The 19,619-nt window shown below is 41.6% G+C and overlaps 1 protein-coding gene across 5 annotated transcripts in view; it reads right to left on the bottom strand.

The window, feature by feature from the left end:
• Positions 1-19,619, bottom strand: part of GLI3 (GLI family zinc finger 3) — a 318,365-nt gene that overhangs the window by 219,574 nt on the left and 79,172 nt on the right. For 3 of the 5 annotated variants that reach the window (XM_061414503.1, XM_061414504.1, XM_061414502.1), the window contains exon 3: positions 17,774-17,848. The exons of 1 other annotated variant lie outside the window; for it this stretch is intronic. In XM_061414503.1, the coding sequence (XP_061270487.1) occupies positions 17,774-17,848 (75 nt within the window). Of the gene's footprint in view, positions 1-530; positions 769-17,773; positions 17,849-19,619 lie in introns of those variants that run through there. One more of the 5 variants, XM_061414506.1, reaches the window with a different exon arrangement.

Below are 19,619 nucleotides of genomic sequence, written 5' to 3'. Positions count from 1 at the left end.
TTTCAGAAGCTGTCTCAGGTTTTTCCAAACTCATCCAAAGGCAACCCATACTGCATCAGACGTGCTTGGTGCCATAAACTCTCACAACTCAAGAGCGGATTCATCACCAGCATTGCTTAGATCATTTACAGGGAAGGTTTCCAGGAAGTCATCATGTGGTGAGAAGCAGGACTCAACACACACACACACACACACACACACACACCTGTGCATTTGTTCCCAAATTCTTGATTGATTTCTTCTCCTGGAGACCCAGGACACAAGTGCTCTTTTGCATTGGACTGGACAGAAAAGTTTCAGATGACTGTTTCCATCGAAAGGTAAAACCCTGCACCCCATCACCAACCAGGAACACTTCCTGTCCCCCTGACCAAATCAGTGGGTGAGGATCTTGTGATACAAGTGCTCACCTCTTTGAAATGAACGTGGATTTCAAGCCGTCCCCTGCCATCCCGTTTTAAAAGAATCACACCTCTCTTCCCCCCAAGACACAGAAGACACAGAGCGAAAGTGAACAGACGGATACTTACAACTCAGTCCCAGGCTCTGGCTAGCTACTTTCTGCAAACTTCTCTTTCTGCTGGGCTTTCTCTAGCAGTGCAGACCTGCTAGGAACATTCTCGGTGTCTCCCTGCCTCCCTGCACCCTGGCCCTCTCCCTCTCCCAGGCAGTGCTTGCTCCCATTAGAGGAATTAAAAGTGGTTGGAGCCATGCTAAATTTAACAAGCTCATTAGTATTCTTTCTGAGTGCTTCCGAGTGAACTCTCTCTATTCAAGGCACTCTCTCCAGCAGAAGGGTCAGGCTGGCTAATCATTAAATCAAACTAATGTCACCCTATCACAATCAGCCCCAGAGAAGGAGGGTTTATTATTTCAGTTTATGCTAAATAAACGGTTTTACAAACGGTCCCCAAGCAAGGTCAACAGCAGCTTCAATTACAAGACAAACTTAACAAGAGTTGCAATAAACCAAGGACCCCGTATTGACTTAAGAACAGGCTCGACGCCACATATGGCCACTAGCAGGGTTGTACAGGAATGCATATTGGAAAATAAAGGAAGAGGGGGCGCTTCTTTCTTTGCCAGAATTTGCCACTGCACAGCGACTGTTCATTCACCTCTCTGCAACCAGCTAGCCGCTCAGCTCAATTCACTCCACACAAAGGCTGGAGCCCAGACCTCAATGGACCGAGTGAAACACGTTCAGAACTAGGCTCTCTATTGTGACTGAATTTCTTAACATCTTTTCAAAAAGCGGAGAATGCCTTGAGGCTAAAGGAAGAAACAGGCTAATGGTGAATTGGGAATTCAGAGCAAATTTCAGAGCCCTTTCCTCCTAGCTTTTGAGGTTGAAAGCAAGCTCTTTCCTTTCAAGTTTCAAAGTCCTTTTTCCTCCCGCAGTGTCACAGAAGGATTTGAAAAGAAGGTAATTGTGCTCGCAGTCTCCCTGATCAGAGCTTACGTCCTATTTCTGGTATTTCGGAATACTTCTTGCAATAATAGTGCATATAGCTCAATCCCTTAACCGGCCTGCACTCTGCAATTGCTCATTAAATGAACAATTGCGGGTATAAAATGCCTTTTATGTTCAAGGTCTGGATATAAGATAAGCATTCTAGGACTCTAAATTTGGTTTACTAAGGAAACTCTCCATCATTAAATTACAAAACTGAAGTCAGAATATCAGGCTTTCCCAGAAAAGTGGCACTCAAATTTCGGTGAGCCCAAAAGGCAGGGCGGCTGGGGGGAGGGGTGGAGGCCACAAAATGTTAAGGAGGAAAAAAAAAAAAGGAGTGGATACTCAGATTTCGAACAGAATAGGATTCAAACAAGAAAATAATATTTCCGTGTTTAATAAGGTCTGAGTTTGTGAAACCTCATCATTTCCAAACTGAATGATATCATCAAGTCATCTACAAATGGATCAAAACACAGGTGTGAGCCTCAATCAACACGCAGAGGGCTATTCCTGACCCCTCACTGGCAAACGTCAATCCCCTTTCTTAAGAAAAGAAATAATCCGTTTCTGCCACAGACCGCTTTATTATTTGTATCTTCTCACTTGCTCCTCACCAGAACCCGATGTTACAGCCAGACAAGGCATTAGGGCCAGTTTCCTGATCAAAACTATGCAAATATGTCCCTTATACGTGATGTAAGAGGAATCCTAATCATGCCTTCGATAGGCCACCAAGTCCTGTTAACATGAGAAGAGGTCTGCTCCCAGGCAGGTTTGGTGAATGATACCTGTGGCTTGTGTGCAATCTCAGCCTCCACCCCCACAACCATCAGTTAAAGGAAGGGAGGAGAGTAATTACATTTCGATGATCTGACATTTTCAAATCCTTGATACTCTCCAAATAAGTTTTTGTCAACAAACAACCACTTCTGGGAAAAACCCAGAAGGCCCCAGGGACAAATCCATGGTAGGACATCCAACTTCAGGGTCTTAGTACCCTGGAGCATCTTATCCCCACAGGTATGAGGACAGGCGCATGCCTTACACAGGCTGTGTGTGCGCGAGCACACACACACACACTCACTCACGCACACACATACTGTCGCACGCTGAGGCTCGACCAATGGCATCTGTGTTACTGCAGGTTTTAGTGTGCTCCCACAAGCCTGGAGCCCCACCTTCCTCTCGTCTAAGGAAGAAACAGAACATCATTTTCTGCTTTTCCCCCAGGAAATTGCTTGGCTGTGTTTGGAAAGAGCATTATTTCATGTTTTCTTATTATGCATTGGTTGCATCTTGTCAGCTTTTATTTCTGTGGTTATTTACTTTCTGATGTTCTTTGAATAAAAAAACCAATGGAACCCAATGCCTCGCCTCCTTGTTTCAGAATTTTCTCTAAGACTTTGCCCAAAGAGAGATCAGAAACGAAAGAGAAGAGGCTAAGTACATTCACAAGGTTTGTAGAATTATGCCAGAAAGTGGGGGGCGGGGGGGAGGAGGTAGTGTCTGTAGTTTTTAGAAGCAGAATCTTGACCCTTTCCATCCTGACTGCAGAGATGCCTAAGCCAGAAGCTGCTCCCTGGAATCTTAGAGTCTGGCTTCCAAAGGGAGGAGCAAACAAAGCCTTCTCTAAGAACATTTCCAATGCCCTTGGGGTCAGACATCGCCCTTGTGCGGCTACACATACATCTCCCATTGACAATGACTGATGACAGAGGGAGTGGCCCAGATGGATCCGAGAGCGCTCCCTGCTTTGTCTGCAACCTTTAAACCGACTGCAGGGCCTGCTACTCGAGAGGGCAGCCGGGGGATTTGAAGCTTTGGAGAAATTCAAGTGGCAATCCTTTCTCAAAGATCATGGGCTCAAGCATTAACGGGTAGCTCTCTCTGACTCCTTCCATCAACGAGGAGATAGAAAGGGGAAAGCAGAGAAGTAGAAAACGGCCCCCATCCCAGCAGTAGGAGTACCACAATTTTTTTTTTTTTTTTTTTTAACATTTCTAGAGTTCTTTTTGCCAAAGAACAAAACATAGTCTGGACTGACCCACCAGTATCCCACCAGCCCTTCACCAGAAACTATTTGCTCCCAAGAACAGGACTAAACCCAAGGCAATTTCTGGCCTCACTCCCTACTACTCAGCTTCCAGAGCTTCACACAGCTTTAAAAGGGGCTCCTGGGATAGAAAGAGTGGAGAGAGAGTAAGACAAGAATTTAGATAAACTGAAGGGCAAACCTGACACTGCCGGGAGTTCCCGGGAGCAGGGAGCTCCCAAGGTCTGGAGCAAGCAGCCTCTTGCCTTTTCAAAAATAAGGGCTCCTCGTCATCTGGAAAATCAGGGGTCAATCACACAAGCTTCATGTCTGAGGCCTCACCAGGCATGCCCTATAGGGTTTACATCCTCTTGCCTCGCCTCTCTCTGAACCCACACCAATCAGAGGTCCACACCCCTGCCCACCTCGGGAAGGATGTTTCTGGGTGTTAACACTATGACTTGGCCCAGCACAAACCCAACCTTACTAACCAGTTTTCAAAGTTTTAGACAAAGCAGTAGCCAAACCCCACCTGTACCTGGGAAGACGAAAAAAACAACAACAACAAACAACAAAACAGGCCCCTGAGGGCCCGGCAGGCCGTCCTGTAAAACGGAGATCTTCCTAATTTTCCATGAGCTCAAGAAGACCTTTCCTAGCTTTAAGAATTCTAAAATGTCATGAAGCTTCTTCTATTAGCCTGCTATTAGTTACTAGTCACTGCTTACACAGAGTGAGTTAATTAGTGACATCAAAGGCAGTACAATAAATTCTCAGGAGGGCCCCATTTTTTTTCCTTCCACTTAATAGCGCATTTATGCCTATCTGCGAGTAACAGTCTCAGGAACATTTAGGTATTAGAGAGTTCTTTGAGAACTCGGTTTGAGTCTTTTAAAAGCAAAGAATGAAGAGTCTCTCTTCCTTGCTTTGCACCTACAACCTAAGCAGTTAACCACCCATAGTGACATCCACAACCCACAATCATAAGAGACATCGTGGAATGTCTGCTCACAAGGCTCAAGTGAGCTGACAGCTGCTGTGGTTGCATCCTCCAGTGGGACCAAGCCTATTGCCCTGGAGCTCTGCCCTGCCCCCAGTCCTGCCATACTTGGGGGATTTTTGTTCCCCGACCAGGGATCAAACCCACATCTCCTGCAGTGGATGCACAGCGTCCTATCCACTGGACTTCCAGGGAATTCTCGCTCTTCCTTTAAAGGCAAGCAGAGAAAGAAATCTGTGTGTGTGACAGCCTCCACTGGCCGTACTTCTGAATGGTGGCTCCCAGGTTCTCACCCACCCAATCCCCTCCCTAACATCAGAGTTCCACTTCCTAAACTTTCCACCATGTTTTAAATTTGGGGGGTGAACACAAATTTAACTGGCTTCATCTGGTGTGTTGATGTTGCCTGGTTTTGGTTTTTTAGAAAACTGGGAAATAAGAAAGCCTGAGCATATGGTGGTACTGTATTTTTAATAACATTTTAAAGACCATGCTTACTCTATGGCAGGAATCAGATCCTCCTGGAGAGTACACTTAAATATCAAGAGAATATCATTACTGTACAGAAAGGAGCTGGAGGCCTGACCCCCACTGGGACCAGATTAGGGATGGCGCAAGGGTGCTCACCTCTGCTGACTCAGCCTCTGGGCAAGGCCAGGTGCTGCCTGGATCAGATTTCTACCACAGAAGCTCCCTCTAGCCACTGCCCACTTTGACCTCAGCTATGAAACCTGCATTTGAGAAACCCAAATGAAAACAGCACATTTTGACTCTTCACACTTTTAATAGAGCTAAGTCTACTTCTAGTTACTTAGCCACAAAAGTCTGAAATTTTGGGAAACACTTTCCAGGAGTGGTTCAGAAACTATGAGTAAAAGCAGGAATGGTCACAAAACCTAAACTCCCCCAAAGTCCACGTTGATGGTCACAGACAAGACAGGAGGCTTTGGTACCCTGCTGCTCTCCTCTCCTCCGACCAACTGGACAGGGCAGACACCAATCACCCAGCCTCTACAGGAGACTGGGAACCAGGACACAACCAGACCTTTTTTCTGTCCTTTTTCTAACTTTCCAGACACAACGCCAGGGGAATGTATTTTTATACTCAAGAAGTCCCAGTAAGTGATTAAGGAAACAAATAAAACACGAAATTCATCTACCTTTCCAAAATACAAGTAATTTTTTTTTTTTTTGGTCTCATTCACCTGACCAATTCAAATTCATTAACCACATACCAGTGAAATATAGCTAACATCTGCTTACTATGAGATCGAGAGGACTTCGCCTGTCTTGCTTTACTCTTCACTGTACCCTGATTAGACACTGTTTTTCTGCTCATTTGCCAGATGAGGAAACTATGGCAGAGAGAAGGTGGGCTATTTACCCAGGACACCCAGCTGCTTGGTGGGCAGAGCCTGGAACCCAGGCAGTCAGTCTTTAAAGCTCCTACTTAAAGATCTGGCTCTTGGACTTCCTTATTCAGTGACAAGAAATATAAAATAATTTTGAATTGTGATCAATGCCCTAAGACCTCCCAAGTGGACTAGCACTAAAGAACCTACCTGCCAAAGAAGGGGATGTAAGAGACACGGGTTCGATCCCTGGGTCGGGAAGATTCCCTGGAGGAGGGCATGGCAACCCAATCCAGTATACTTGCCTGAAGAATCCCATGGACAGAGGAGCCTGGTGGGCTACAGTCCGTGCGGCCGCAGAAGAGTTGGACATGACTGAAGCTCCTTAGCAGCAGCAGCAGTGCCCTAAAGCATGTGTCTGGGAACTTCCCAACCACCAAACCCTGCTGCAGCATGAAAGCCGCCACAGGCAAGCGGGCATGGCGGTGTCCCCATGCTTCATTTATAAATACAGAAATCTGAATTTATGTAATTTTCACATCACATTTAAAAATGTAAAGAGCTATCCTTTGTTCATGTGCTGCACAAAAACAGGCAGCAGACTAGGTTTGGCTACACACTTCAGACTAGCTATTACCCTCAAGGAACTTACCCACCTTTGCCAATAAATCTTATACCCAAAACAATGAGGGATATTACAGTAAAACTGCAAAAGCAGTAATACTGAGAGTTAGAGGGGGACATGGAGGGCAAGTCACTTTCTCACACTATTAAAATATTTCCATAATCCACTTCCAGGCTGTATCTTAAGGGAAAAAAAAATTAGAAAAGAAGACAGTTTGTTTTCAAGGATATTCATCACAGTGTTATTTATAATATGGAAAACTAGGTAACAAAATTAAAGTCCATTATCTTAGGATGGAATATTGTTATTAAATACAGTGAATCAAGGATTTTAATGAATATAGGAAAGAATTTTACTGAGCACTAAGTACTTTTCTAAGGTGTTACATGCCAATCCTATGAGGCAAATACTTCTGTACTTCTCATTATACAGATACAAAAAGTGAGGTTTATTTATCCAAGAAAACACAGCTAGAAAGAGGCAGAGCCAGCAATGGACATTCAGAGTCCACTCACCCACCAGACTACTGTGCTTTCAAGTTCTTTAAGGAGTCAAGTTTTTGGAGGAGGGGAAGGTGGAAAACAAATATATAATTATTTCTATACATTTTTTTAAGTTTTAAAAAACGCACCAAGAGAGCATGAAATATTTCTATGCAATGTTTTTCCTTTATGGTTCTGTATTTCTCAAGAATTTTAGAGTGCAGAAATAGCTGCTTTCTTTTACTCTTGGTTTTAATTCTATCCTAAGTATGACCTTTACAACAATTCTCTAGAGAAGTCCAAATTAAGTATACATACATTGAAAAATTATTCCATGAGTTTCTCTCCTATAGTCTTATTTTATCTCCTATAGTCCTGTAGTCTTATTTTAAACTATTTATCCCACCTCTTAAAGCTGTAAGTGCTTGCTAGGCTATTTTTACACATATTAGTGACAGCTTACAATGATACTGGGCTTTATGTAAATTCACTTCCTTCAAGTTATAGGACTATTTTTAATTATTTTGTACTATACACAAGTACCTTCCAACAAGTACATCCCTAACATGCCCTAATGTCCCTTCCTGCCAAACCAGCTTTCGCCAGGTCATCCCCTGAAAGGTACAAAAGAAAAGTGCATTAGAAAAAATAAAAGAATTTTAAAAAGGAAAGTGCATTAGAAATGATCGCTACTGCACGGCTACTCTCACACTCACTGAGCTCGTACGGAAAGCCAGGTCATACGCCAAGTGCAAAGGCATTAATCCCACTGGCTGCTCACAGTCTGCCAGGTGTGCAGTTCTGGCACCCCAGTTATTCAGGTAAATACCCTGAGGCTTAATAAGTCTAAACAACCCACTTCAAGCCATCCTTCAGGTAAGTGGCCACGTCAGCAGGACTTTCTTATCTATCAATATTATAAATGATGATTAACCCCTGCAAAGTGTCTACTACAAAGGCCCTGAGAGCTGAACACTGATCTGCTTGGCATTGCTTTAGAGGTACAGATGAAGATGATCGGTGTTAAAATTATTCTACCCCTTCCTATAAAAGTTATCAGGAAAGGCTACTTTAGTCTGTAATCAAGTGACCCGTTATCCAGTGTCTCCTGATTCTGAAAAGCTATTTATGCAAAGGAATATTTACCACCATCTTTGGGGGGACTGTATTACAGACTTACATGCCAGAAGGCATCTGAGTCTTTGGTTTGTGTTCAAGTTAACAATAGCTCCAACAGTTAAGGCTGCATGTAGTTTATGGAAAGGGGCATATGTCCAGAGTTAAAGAAGCATATGGTTAATAGAGAAGAGAGGAAAACTTGCCTTTGGAAGCAGCTTTGCTTGGGTTATTTACCAACAAACCAAAGGTCTTTCATGCAGCCCCAGAGCATACTTCCCCTCCCACAGGCTGGAAAAGAATGCCGAATGAGTCAGTAAAACCAGGGTCACACTGAGCAAGAGACCTTCTCCCCAAGAAAGATGATAATCAAATTATAGCAAATTTCAGAAAGTCTTCTCTCTTTTCTTAATCGAGAACAAAACCAGACTCCTTCTTAAAATGCACTATTAGGAACCGTAACTGTTCCTAAAAGTGCCAGATAGATTTTCATCCATGCAATATTAAAACTAACAAGCGTCTTTTCAATTTCTTTTAATGATGAGGTATGCAATAAAAATGCAGCAGTGCTTCGTTTAGGCAAAGGAGCTGGAGCAAAAAGTACCAAAATAAATAAATAATAAACTTACATGGGCCACTTACCAAAAATAAAAGCATTTAATTCAACCTTTTACAGGAGGCACACGCAGCATTCTGAAAGCAAAAAAAATTCTCATAATGCAAACCTCTACTTAAAAATCACTGCCAGGGGCTGGAACCAGGGCAGGGTGTTATTTCTTTTTCAATTTATTTTTTAATGTTTGGATATTAATGACATCAACTGCCATATCGTATATATAATAAGGCAGCTTGGTATAATAAAAGAAGTTAGAAAACCTAAGGACCAGACTTGCCTCCAGTGCTTTATTGGTGTGTGACCCTGAGTAACTTATAAAATATACCAGATTGTCAGTTGCCTCACTTAACAGGCAGACAATAAAACTTGCTCTGCTTACTTGCCAGTTATTTCCTGAGGGTTAAACAAAATATGATAAGGATCTTTATAAATTATGGCATTTATGAATGCCAGGTACCAGCACTAATTTCCTCATTATCTGTTTAATAATTGTGCAAAGCAGGACGGTGGGATGTAAGTGGGTTGGGAGGTAGTGGCTGAGTTTCCAAGGCTGATTCTATTGCTGCATCAGTTGAACTTCAGGCAAAGTCACAGAATTTCTCTGGGCTGCTGCTTCCCCTTATATAAAATAAGCCATCACCAATCTACTCCACCCAACTTCTCATAGATTCCTAGGCGAAAAGATGGGATTATACAGAAAAAACTGTAAGGGAACAAACCCCTATGCACATTCACCAAGAGCCAGGCTAGATGTCTTGGGAGCAAATAATTGCTGCTTCACAACCAGAAAGAGGATCCAAGTTAATGAACTATAGTTTAACTGGCCATCTCTTTCACCTACTTTTTAAATGTCTCTTGGATCAGGCCCATAAACAACATTTACAAAGTATGCCTACTTGAAATTTGCGTAGAAAATATCAATCTCTTCTCTACTTGGTTTGCTACAATGACTTGAGATTCTTGAATCTTCCCAAGAAATCCATGTGCTGTTTCTCCATGAGCAATGTTTACTAAAAATGATCAGGCAAATTCTCCTAGGATGACTATTGGCATCTTAAACCCACTTCCTGTTTTCTTTCTGTATGGCCAGTGTACTAAGACTGGATTATACAGCTTTCAAAGGCTGAAAAAAATCAAAAGAAGAGGAATGTTTCATGACACATGAAAAGTATGTAAAGTTCAAATTTCTGTGTCCATGAATAAAGTCTTATGGGAACCCAGCCAGGGTTATTCATTTTCATATTGTCTATGGCTGCTTTCTCCTTATAAGAGCAGAGTTGGGTATGACAGAGACCAAAGCGCCCTTGCAAATTCTAAAATATTTACTAGCTAGTCCTTTCCAGAAAAAGTGTGCCATCCCCTGATTTAGCCAGCTTGGGGACACCCATCAGTGAACTGATGAAGCACACCTGAGACATACATACCAACAATAAAGCAGCACCATTCAACACATTCGTACTGAGTTTTCCGAATCTTAAGGTGGGCACTAATATCATCCTTCATTTACAGATGAAGGAAACTTGCTTAGAAAAATGAAGTTCCCCAAAGTCACAAGTCAGTGAGTTGGCAATCAAATTAGTTCCCTATAATTCTAAACCTGACCATTTATACGGTGAGGAAAGGTAGATTTTGGCCTTTCTCATAAGCTTAAAGAGAGAAAACATTTCCTGAATGTTTCCTCTCTCAGTGTTAAATAATGAATTTTAAATATACAATCTGAGATGGGTGTGACTAAAGATCAGTCTCCTTATCCAGCTTGAGGTGTGTCTGCCGTTGTTTGAGTTCTGTTCTTTTCAAAACAATCACAAAACAAATAAGTACATATTGGTCAAACATGTCACACTCTCCCAGCAGTTGAAGATGACAGAGGCCATTTCCCACATCAAGCTACTCAATGTGCCTTTTTTAAATACAAGAGAAGGTACCTTCTGCTGAACCAGATATAATCCACAATGATCTGTTTTTGAAGGCAGGACAACCCAGACTGGCATGTATCAATATTTTTGTTAACAAGGGTAGAGGTACAAGCATTCAGTCTTGAGATTTCCTGTTCTCACCACATTAGGAATCTCCTGACCAAAAGGCAAAAGCGGGGACTTCTCTGGTGGCCCAGTGGCTAAGACAACATGCTCCCCCAGTGCAAGAAGTCTAGGTTCGATCCCTGGTCAGGGAACTAGATCCCATATCTAAGAGTTCACATACTACAACTAAAGATCCTGCATGCTGCAACTAAGACCTGGCATAACCAAATAAATAAATAAAAATAAATAGCTTGGCAAGTTTAGCCAGGGTTCCGAGAAAGTGTTTTTGCAACCTGTGTGAAGAACTGCATCCAGGAGGTTTAGGGCTGACCGAGTCAACACAAAGAATGCAAACTGGTCAAGATCAGCCATCACCCACACCGGATGTATATGGATGCACCCACATCGAAGTCTCCATCCGTGGGTCAGGGCTGGTGAAGTGGACCAATGAACAGTTAAGTCAGTGTCGGGGGAGGCTACTGAATAGGAAAGGGAGTTTCTTTAGCTGTTAGATGTGGACACATCCATCAGGCAGACGTTCTTGAAGAAGGTTTGGACAAGATCTGGTTTGAGAAAGTCTTAGCTCAGTCTCCTCTGCACTTCAAACTTTCAAAGATGCTGGTCAAGCTCCCCCAAACCCCTCAGGGATACATTCAACTTAACAGCACAGTATTAATCATGACTCTGAGACTCCAAAACCTTGCACCTTGGGTTTAAAGGCACCTGTGTGGTTTTTGTTTATTTCTTTTTGCACTTTTCTTTCTTTTTTAATTCACATCTTGCTGACACAAGTGGAAATTCCGATTTCTTGGCAGAAAAACCTGACGTTTCCTGCCAAGTCATTCAGATAAAAATTCTTCCATCCTCCTTTCATGGCTGGGTCCAGCTCTACTAAAGCCCTCAAGAAGAGTTGGAGGAAACAGCAACCAAGACACATAATCCAGGCATTTTTATTGTGCTTGACAATTTTATTAATTCTATTGGGTCTCTTTAGTCTATTCTATCATTTGTAAGGAAAGGAAAAAAATTCTAGTATGATCCAGCTAGCAAATGTAATATCCCGTCCCTATAAAGTGAACGCATCTCACAGTTCATTCAACAGAATGTTAGCAACCACTGCAACTTCAAGCCAGGGAGAAGCGGCCTCTCCTGGGCTCTCAAGCAGCCAGCCTCACAGAGCAAGGAAGGTCATTTTTATTTGTCTTCCTTCCTATGCATTATTGGCTCTGGACATCTAGGGAGGCATGGTCCATAAAAGGAAGAAGGAAGCACTTTTTTTTTTAACATTTTCAAACTAATCTTCAAAGCTACATCACCAATCTATCCAATAACACCAGTATTCACAAATTTCAGATCTGCCATCCAAACACTGATTCTATGCAATACTGACCTCTTTCTATAAGAGGGGGCCATAGTCTTCCTCGCCAAGGGCTTCATAAATTACTCTGAATAAAACCAAACAGGTATGTATCTCTGTGCACTTGCCTGTCCTCTCATTGTGCTCCTTGTCTCCCCACACTAGAGTGCTCCACCAGCTCAGCCTTCACTGTCACACCCCTCCCAGTGCCAGCAAGGAGTGTGCATCCTCATCACCAGCTTGCCTTTGCCAGGTAACGGCCTCTTTCTGCTTCAAGTTTTCTCTAACAATGTCTTTGTTGGACCCAATACCACCTCCATCCAATACACCATCTCTCTTCTGTATCTGTCATACCACTGAGCAAATTCTAAACTCTCCTGACTCCAGTGCCTCTCCCTCTCTTTTTTTTTTTTTTGATGTGGACCATTTTTAAAATCTTTAATTTGTTACAGTATTGCTTCTGTTGTGTGTGTGTTCTGGTTTTTTGGCCATGAGGCATGTATCTTAGCTCCCAGACCAGGGATCGAACCCACATCCCCTGCACTGGAAGGCGAAGTCTTAACCACTGGACTTCCAGGGAAGTCTCCTCGGTGTCTCTTTTTCTTGACCTTCTATGGTTTGCATTTGACTCCTGAATTGTCTGTAAGGTTTCCAAGAACTGTCCTTTGGCCAATTTAATAGCTTCCTCTCTGCACTGATGCTTCAACACTATCTTCCACTCACTCTTTCAAGCAAACTTTGTGTACCTGTCTTTTTCTATTCTTTAAGTTTGAATGTGAACCCATTTTCAAAACAGAAACAGATTCACAAACACAGAAAATAAATTTATGGTTACCAAATGGGAAAGGAGAGGAGGATACATTAGGAGCTTGGAATTAACAGATACATAGTACTATAAATAAAACAGATAAAAAAGAAGGACCAGTACGGAGCGTAAGAAATTATATTCAATATCTTACAATAATCTATAATGGAAAAGAATCTGAAAAAATAATTAAAACTTATTAAACATAATAAGGAATACACAGAACAACTGTACAAAAAAGATCTTCATGACCAAGATAATGATGATGGTGTGATCATTCACCTAGAGCCGGGGATCCTGGAATGTGAAGTAAAGCGGGCCTTAGAAAGCATCACTACAAACAAAGCTAGTGGAGATGATGGAATTCCAGTTGAGCTATTTCAAATCCTGAAAGATGATGCTGTGAAAGTGCTGCACTCAATATGCCAGCAAATTTGGAAAACTCAGCAGTGGCCACAGGACTGGAAAAGATCGGTTTTCATTCCAATCCCAAAGAAAGGCAATGTCAAAGAATGCTCAAACTACCGCACAATTTCACTCATCTCACACGCTGGTAAAGTAATGCTCAAAATTCTCCAAGCCAGGCTTCAGCAATATGTGAACTGTGAACTTCCAGATGTTCAAGCTGCTTTTAGAAAAAGCAGAGGAATCAGAGATCAAATTGCCAACATTCGCTGGATCATAGGAAAAGCAAGAGAGTTCCGGAAAAACATGTATTTCTGCTTTATTGACTATGCCAAAGCCTTTGACTGTGTGGACCACAATAAACTGTGGAAAATTCTTCAAGAGATGGGAATATCAGACCACCTGACCTGCCTCTTGAGAAACCTGTATTCAGGTCAGGAAGCAACATTTAGAACTGGACATGGAACAACAGACTGGTTCCAAATAGGAAAAGGAGTATGTCAGGGCTGTATATTGTCACCCTACTTATTTAACTTATATGCAGAGTACATCATGAGAAACGCTGGGCTGGAAGCAGCACAAGCTGGAATCAAGACTGCCGGGAGAAATATCAATAACCTCAGATATGCAGATGACACCACCCTTATGGCAGAAAGTGAAAGGAACTCAAAAGCCTCTTGATGAAAGTGAAAGTGGAGAGTGAAAAAGTTGGCTTAAAGCTCAACATTCAGAAAACGAAGATCATAGCATCTGGTCCCATCACTTCATGGGAAATAGATGGGGAAACAGTGGAAACAGTGTCAGACTTTATTTTTGGGCTCCAAAATCACTGCAGATAGTGACTGCAGCCATGAAATTTAAAGACGCTTACTCCTTGGAAGGAAAGTCATGACCAACCTAGATAGCATATTCAAAAGCAGAGACATTACTTTGCCAACAAAGGTTCATCTAGTCAAGGCTATGGTTTTTCCTGTGGTCATGTATGGATGTGAGAGTTGGACTGTGAAGAAAGCTGAGTGCTGAAGAATTGATGCTTTTGAACTGTGGTGTTGGAGAAGACTCTTGAGAGTCCCTTGGACTGCCAGGAGATCCAACCAGTCCATTCTAGAGGAGATCAGCCCTGTGATTACTCTGGAAGGAATGATGCTGAAGCTGAAACTCCAGTACTTTGGCCACCTCATGCAAAGAGTCGACTCATTGGAAAAGACCCTGAATCTGGGAGGGATTGGGGGAAGGAGGAGAAGGGGATGACAGAGGATGAGATGGCTGGATGGCATCAGTGACTCGATGGACGTGAGTCTGGGTGAACGCCAGTTGGTGATGGACAGGGAGGCCTGGCGTGCTGCGATTCATGGGGTCACAGGGAGTCGGACACGACTGAGCGACTGAACTGAACTGAACTGAACTGGCGCTTGAAACCAACACAATATTGTAAAATCAACTATACTTCAAATAAATAAATAAATTTGAATGACTCCAAAATGTGAATGTTCCAGAACTTTGTAAATTCATTTAATGGGCCTACCTGGATGAACCTGAAATTCATTGTGAGGTGAAACATCAAAGTACATGTAAAAAGGTAAGTTCTAATTGAAAAGGATAAAGAGAAAATAATCACTAAAAAATCCTATACATACACTAACACTACAAAGTTTTGAAAAGTGGTGTTTTTATATGGTTATACACTTCCGTGTTACAATGCATTTAAGAAATCCAAAAATGGTTTAGATTGTGCAATGAAACTCTACATTCTAGAAGCAGTTTTATTAGTGCAAGAAAGCAATAATGAAATGATGAAGGAATTAAAACTTATTCACAGACTGCAATTTCTTGAAGATATAGTAAATCAGTAGAAAATCTTTCGTTTTAGCACAACCCTACTATAAGAAACCACAGAAACCACCAAAAGTTTTCATAAAATACTTGTTCATCCAGTTTGAACTATCTTGCTATGTGTTCTATTTGAAGGTTTTGTAAGTTAAAATAACTTGCAAAAGCATCAAGAATTTCATGGGGGCTAGGAGGACTTTTATTTAATTACTTTTAAAAATATCCCCTCAGAAATACATATTCCTAAAACACAAATACAGAATCATTGTTCCACATAAACCCTGGAAAATGAGAAAGCAGAGGTCATGAAATAGGTTAATTTCAATGACCAGGTCATGAAGATATAAAATGTTTCCTATATGATGCTATACAATGCTAATAAAATGCTATACAATGTATCATGTCATTAAATCAAAACACACTGCTAGTATATGATGGGGGTGGGGTGGAGTGGAGAGGGGGGCAGGAGGCGGAGGGGATGGTCTCCTTCCCTACTTATGCCAGGCCTAGGCCTAGGCTCATTGAAATCTAGTTACTGGTGATGCCAAGTTTTGAACTTCTTTTGCGTTCTGCCCAGCTGACTGTAGGAAAAAACACCTAAAAGGCTACTTGAAAAGAGAACAAGTAGATTCCGCAAAATTACTGAGCAGCCTAACATTCTGAAAAACTCAATCAAAAAAGGAAAACCCAGTCTTACAAAGAAACTTCAAACCATAGGAGAAAATACAAAGAACTAGGAAATAAACTTTGTGAATCCTAAAATTGCATATGAAAATAAAGTGAAGTCGCTCAGTTGTATCCAACTCCTTGCAACCCCGTGGACTGTAGCCTACCAGGCTCCTCTGTCCATGGGATTTTCCAGGCAAGAGTACTGGAGTGGGTTGCTATTTCCTTCTTCAGAGGATCTTCCTGACGCAGGGATCGAACCCGGGTCTCCCGCATTGTAGGCAGATGCTTTACCATCTAAGCCACCAGGGAAGTCACCATATTCAATTTTAATTTCAAAAGTGCAAAAGCAAACTTTTCAGGGATTTCTGAAAACTGAAGCAATGTTAAAAGTCCTGGTAATCCTCACTCCAATCCTTAAAAATCTTCTAGAAATACCTGTCGCTTCTCTGCTCACAAACCTTGCAGGAAATTCAAGTTTCTACACAACCAACCCCAAACTTCCTGGGCTCCGAGTGAGAAGAAACCACCTCCAGGCCTCTCCTTGCCCATCCTCTGAGGCTGTTCCACTCTCCACCCAATGTCTATAGGGCATTTCTCACCCTTTTCTATGATAAGCTATTTACTTGCATGTCTCTAGCACTATAAGTTCCTTGAGAGCAGCAGCTGAATCTTGTTAACTGTTGTATCTCTTCAGCCTAGTATACCGCAGCACTAGAGCATCATTCTAGAGAGGAATAAATAATTGAATAAATGGGGTGGGACTTGCAGGTAGCATCTTATAATGATGTTGTTTCCAGGGCTGGCAGTAGCAGCATCTTTCTGATTAGAATCAAGCCCCAGGGGAAAGGACATTGGGGTGTCCATGTGGGCTCTGACAACAGGATCTCAAGAAACAAGATGCCCAAAGTGAAAACACAGCTCCAAATCAGGGTGGGGTGACAAACGGGCATGAACAACAGAGGGGAGTCACCTATGGCAGCCTTTGGCCAGGCATTGGCTCTGATTTTTAAGCCCTCGTTTACTGTCGCTGGCCTTCCCTGGTAGCTCAAATGGTAAAGAATCTGCCTGCAATGCAGGAGACCTGTGTTCATTCCCTGGGTTGGGAAGATCCCCTGGAGAAGGGAACAGCAACCCACCCCAGAATTCTTGCCTGAAAAATCCCATGGACAGATGAGGCTGGTGGGTTACAGTTCATGGGGTCGGAAAGGGTCAGACACAACTAACTTTCAATTTCACTTTTTTTTTTTTAACTGTTGCTAGATTATCAATTAAGAATATTATCTTGCTATTCATCAATTTAAGGATAGTATCCTTGAGTGGCAGATAAAACATTGAGGACACTAAAGCAAGGAGAATGAAAATAAGCAAACAGACAAAGGGCAAGAAAAGCCAGGCATGAACTATCCTATCATAGACTTGGTTGAGATTTTTGACGCATTCAGTCTTCATTTCAAGGGAGTTTCTGTGGAGATGAACATTTAGTCACATAGATAAGAGAGATACAAAGTGATTCATAGTTTATAGAGCTACCAATAAAACTGGAGACACCAACAAACATTTGGCCCACCTTGAGACAATGAGTCACCAGGTTAGACAGGTTTTGGAAAGTATTGATGACTGTACATAAAATCGATGCGTTGAAGAATAACAAAAACAAATTAAGAATTTAACCTCTCTCAGGAATTCCTTGGCAGTTCTGTGGTAAGGATGCTGCGCTTCCACTGCTGGGGGCACGGGTTCGATCCCTGGTCAGGGAACTAAGATTCTGCATGCCAAGCGGCATGGCCAAGATGTAAACAAAAATAATAATAAAGAAATTGAACAATGGTTTAAAAAAAATTTAACCTTTCTCCATACATTCAGATAAATAAAAGGAGGGAGAGAGACAGCAAGTGAAGGGTGGTGGAAATAAAGTAACTCTGCCAATTCCTTAAAAGGATAGGCCATTTTTATGTAGCACATGGATTTTTTTTTTTTTTTTTAATTCTCAGCCTTTCATCTTACTCTGGTAGGACTGCATTTGCCACAGGCTGATAAGTGAATATGGCAGAACTTCAAAACTCATGTCAGCCAAAGAATCTAGAGAGAGAGGAAAAAAAAAAAAAATCAGACATAGAGCTGGTAAAAGGCGGCTATAAATTTTTTTAATGCCTTTTATTTAATTCTACCAGAAGATCACACAGCAGTGTGATCTTGATTTGGGACACCTCAACCTCAACTCATGCATGCACATGGCCTTGCCCCAAAGATGTGGTTTTCATTAAACTAGTAAACCAAGAAAGGTTGCTTGTAAGACCAATACATTAAAAAACTCTTTCCTCTTCAGACAATTTGAACCTTCCATTTACTAGAATGAGTCAAGAACTGATGAAGAAGAAAATAACAGGATGGAAAATGTAACGCTTCACAGAGAGATGAGAGCCCAGGCTGAAGCCAACAGTCATTATCCACAATTTACATCAGTATCTTGTTAACAGAACTTCATCACTCGCATCCTTACTAAAAGGGTGACTACAAGAAAAGACAAAACAGAAAAACATTCATTTCAAGTCCGTGCTGTTCTGTACTTGGCTTAAGAGAGGTAGGTGGAGAAGACAAAAGAAGGATGTAGACACATGAAAGTTTGTTAAAATGCCAGCTGTACTCCCGACATCAAGTGTGCTGAAACACAGGTAGTAGAAAATACACAGAAGCACCATTTGTAACCAAACATTCAAAACTGCCAGTGCCCATCAGCGGTAGGAAGGATTCATAAACTGTGGCACATTCACCACAAAACAAGGTGAATGAACTACACGACATGTGAATGAATCCTGTAAATACAATATAGAGCAAGAAAGGAGAAGCCAAGTAATAAATCTGTAAAGTACAAAAACAGCTACAACTAGTCCATGCTGATAAGTCAGATATGCAGGCTCTAAGATGCTGGTGACCATCTGTTTCAAGGGCTTGGTGCCGGTTTCACACATACGTTTGGTTTGTGAAAATCACTGAACTGTATAATTTATGATATGAGCACTTTTCTACATGCATATTTCTTTTAGGAAAATGTGTTTAAGCATCAGTTCTAAAAACTTCCAGACAGTTCCTAAATGTGCTCTTCTTCAGGTTTGTCTCTTGCACGCCCATTCACAAGTGCTCTTACCTTTCTTAAATATGAAACTTGCAGCTGTGTATTTTATGTAACCTAATGCAAATGTATTCAAATGTCTGCCAGATATTAAAAAACATTACTCGAGAACAGTATGGAGGCTCTTTAAAAAACTAAAAAAAGAGTTACCATATGAGTCTGCAATCCCATTCCTGGGCATATATCCAGAGAAAACCATAATTCAAAGATACAGGCACCCCAGTGTTCACTGTAGCACCATTTACAATAGCCAAGACATGGAAGCAACCTAAATGTCCATCAACAGTGGAATAGGTAAAGAAGATGATATAGATACATAGACAAATGGAATACTACTCAGCCATAAAAATGAAATAATGTCATTTGCAAAGTGGATGGACCTAGAGATTATCATATTAAATTATTCAGAGGAAGACAAATATCATATGATACTACATATGGAATCTAAAAAAATGATACAAACGAACTTATTTACAAAACAGAAATAGACTCACAAACAGAAATCAAACTTACAGCTACAAAAGGGGATAGCAGAGTGGGGGAAATAAATTAGGAGTCAGGGAATTAACTTAAACACACTACTATATATAAACTAGGCAAACAAGATCCTACCATACAGCATAGGGAATTATACTCAGTATCTTAGAATGACCTATAATGGAAAAGAATCTGAAAAAATATGTGTGTGTCTGTGTGTGTGTGTATAATTGAACCACCTTG

Source organism: Bos javanicus, chromosome 4, assembly GCF_032452875.1.
Source record: "Bos javanicus breed banteng chromosome 4, ARS-OSU_banteng_1.0, whole genome shotgun sequence".
NCBI lineage: Eukaryota > Metazoa > Chordata > Mammalia > Artiodactyla > Bovidae > Bos > Bos javanicus.
The sequence above is the reverse complement of the archived record's forward strand: the minus strand, read 5'-3'. Positions and strand labels throughout refer to the sequence as shown.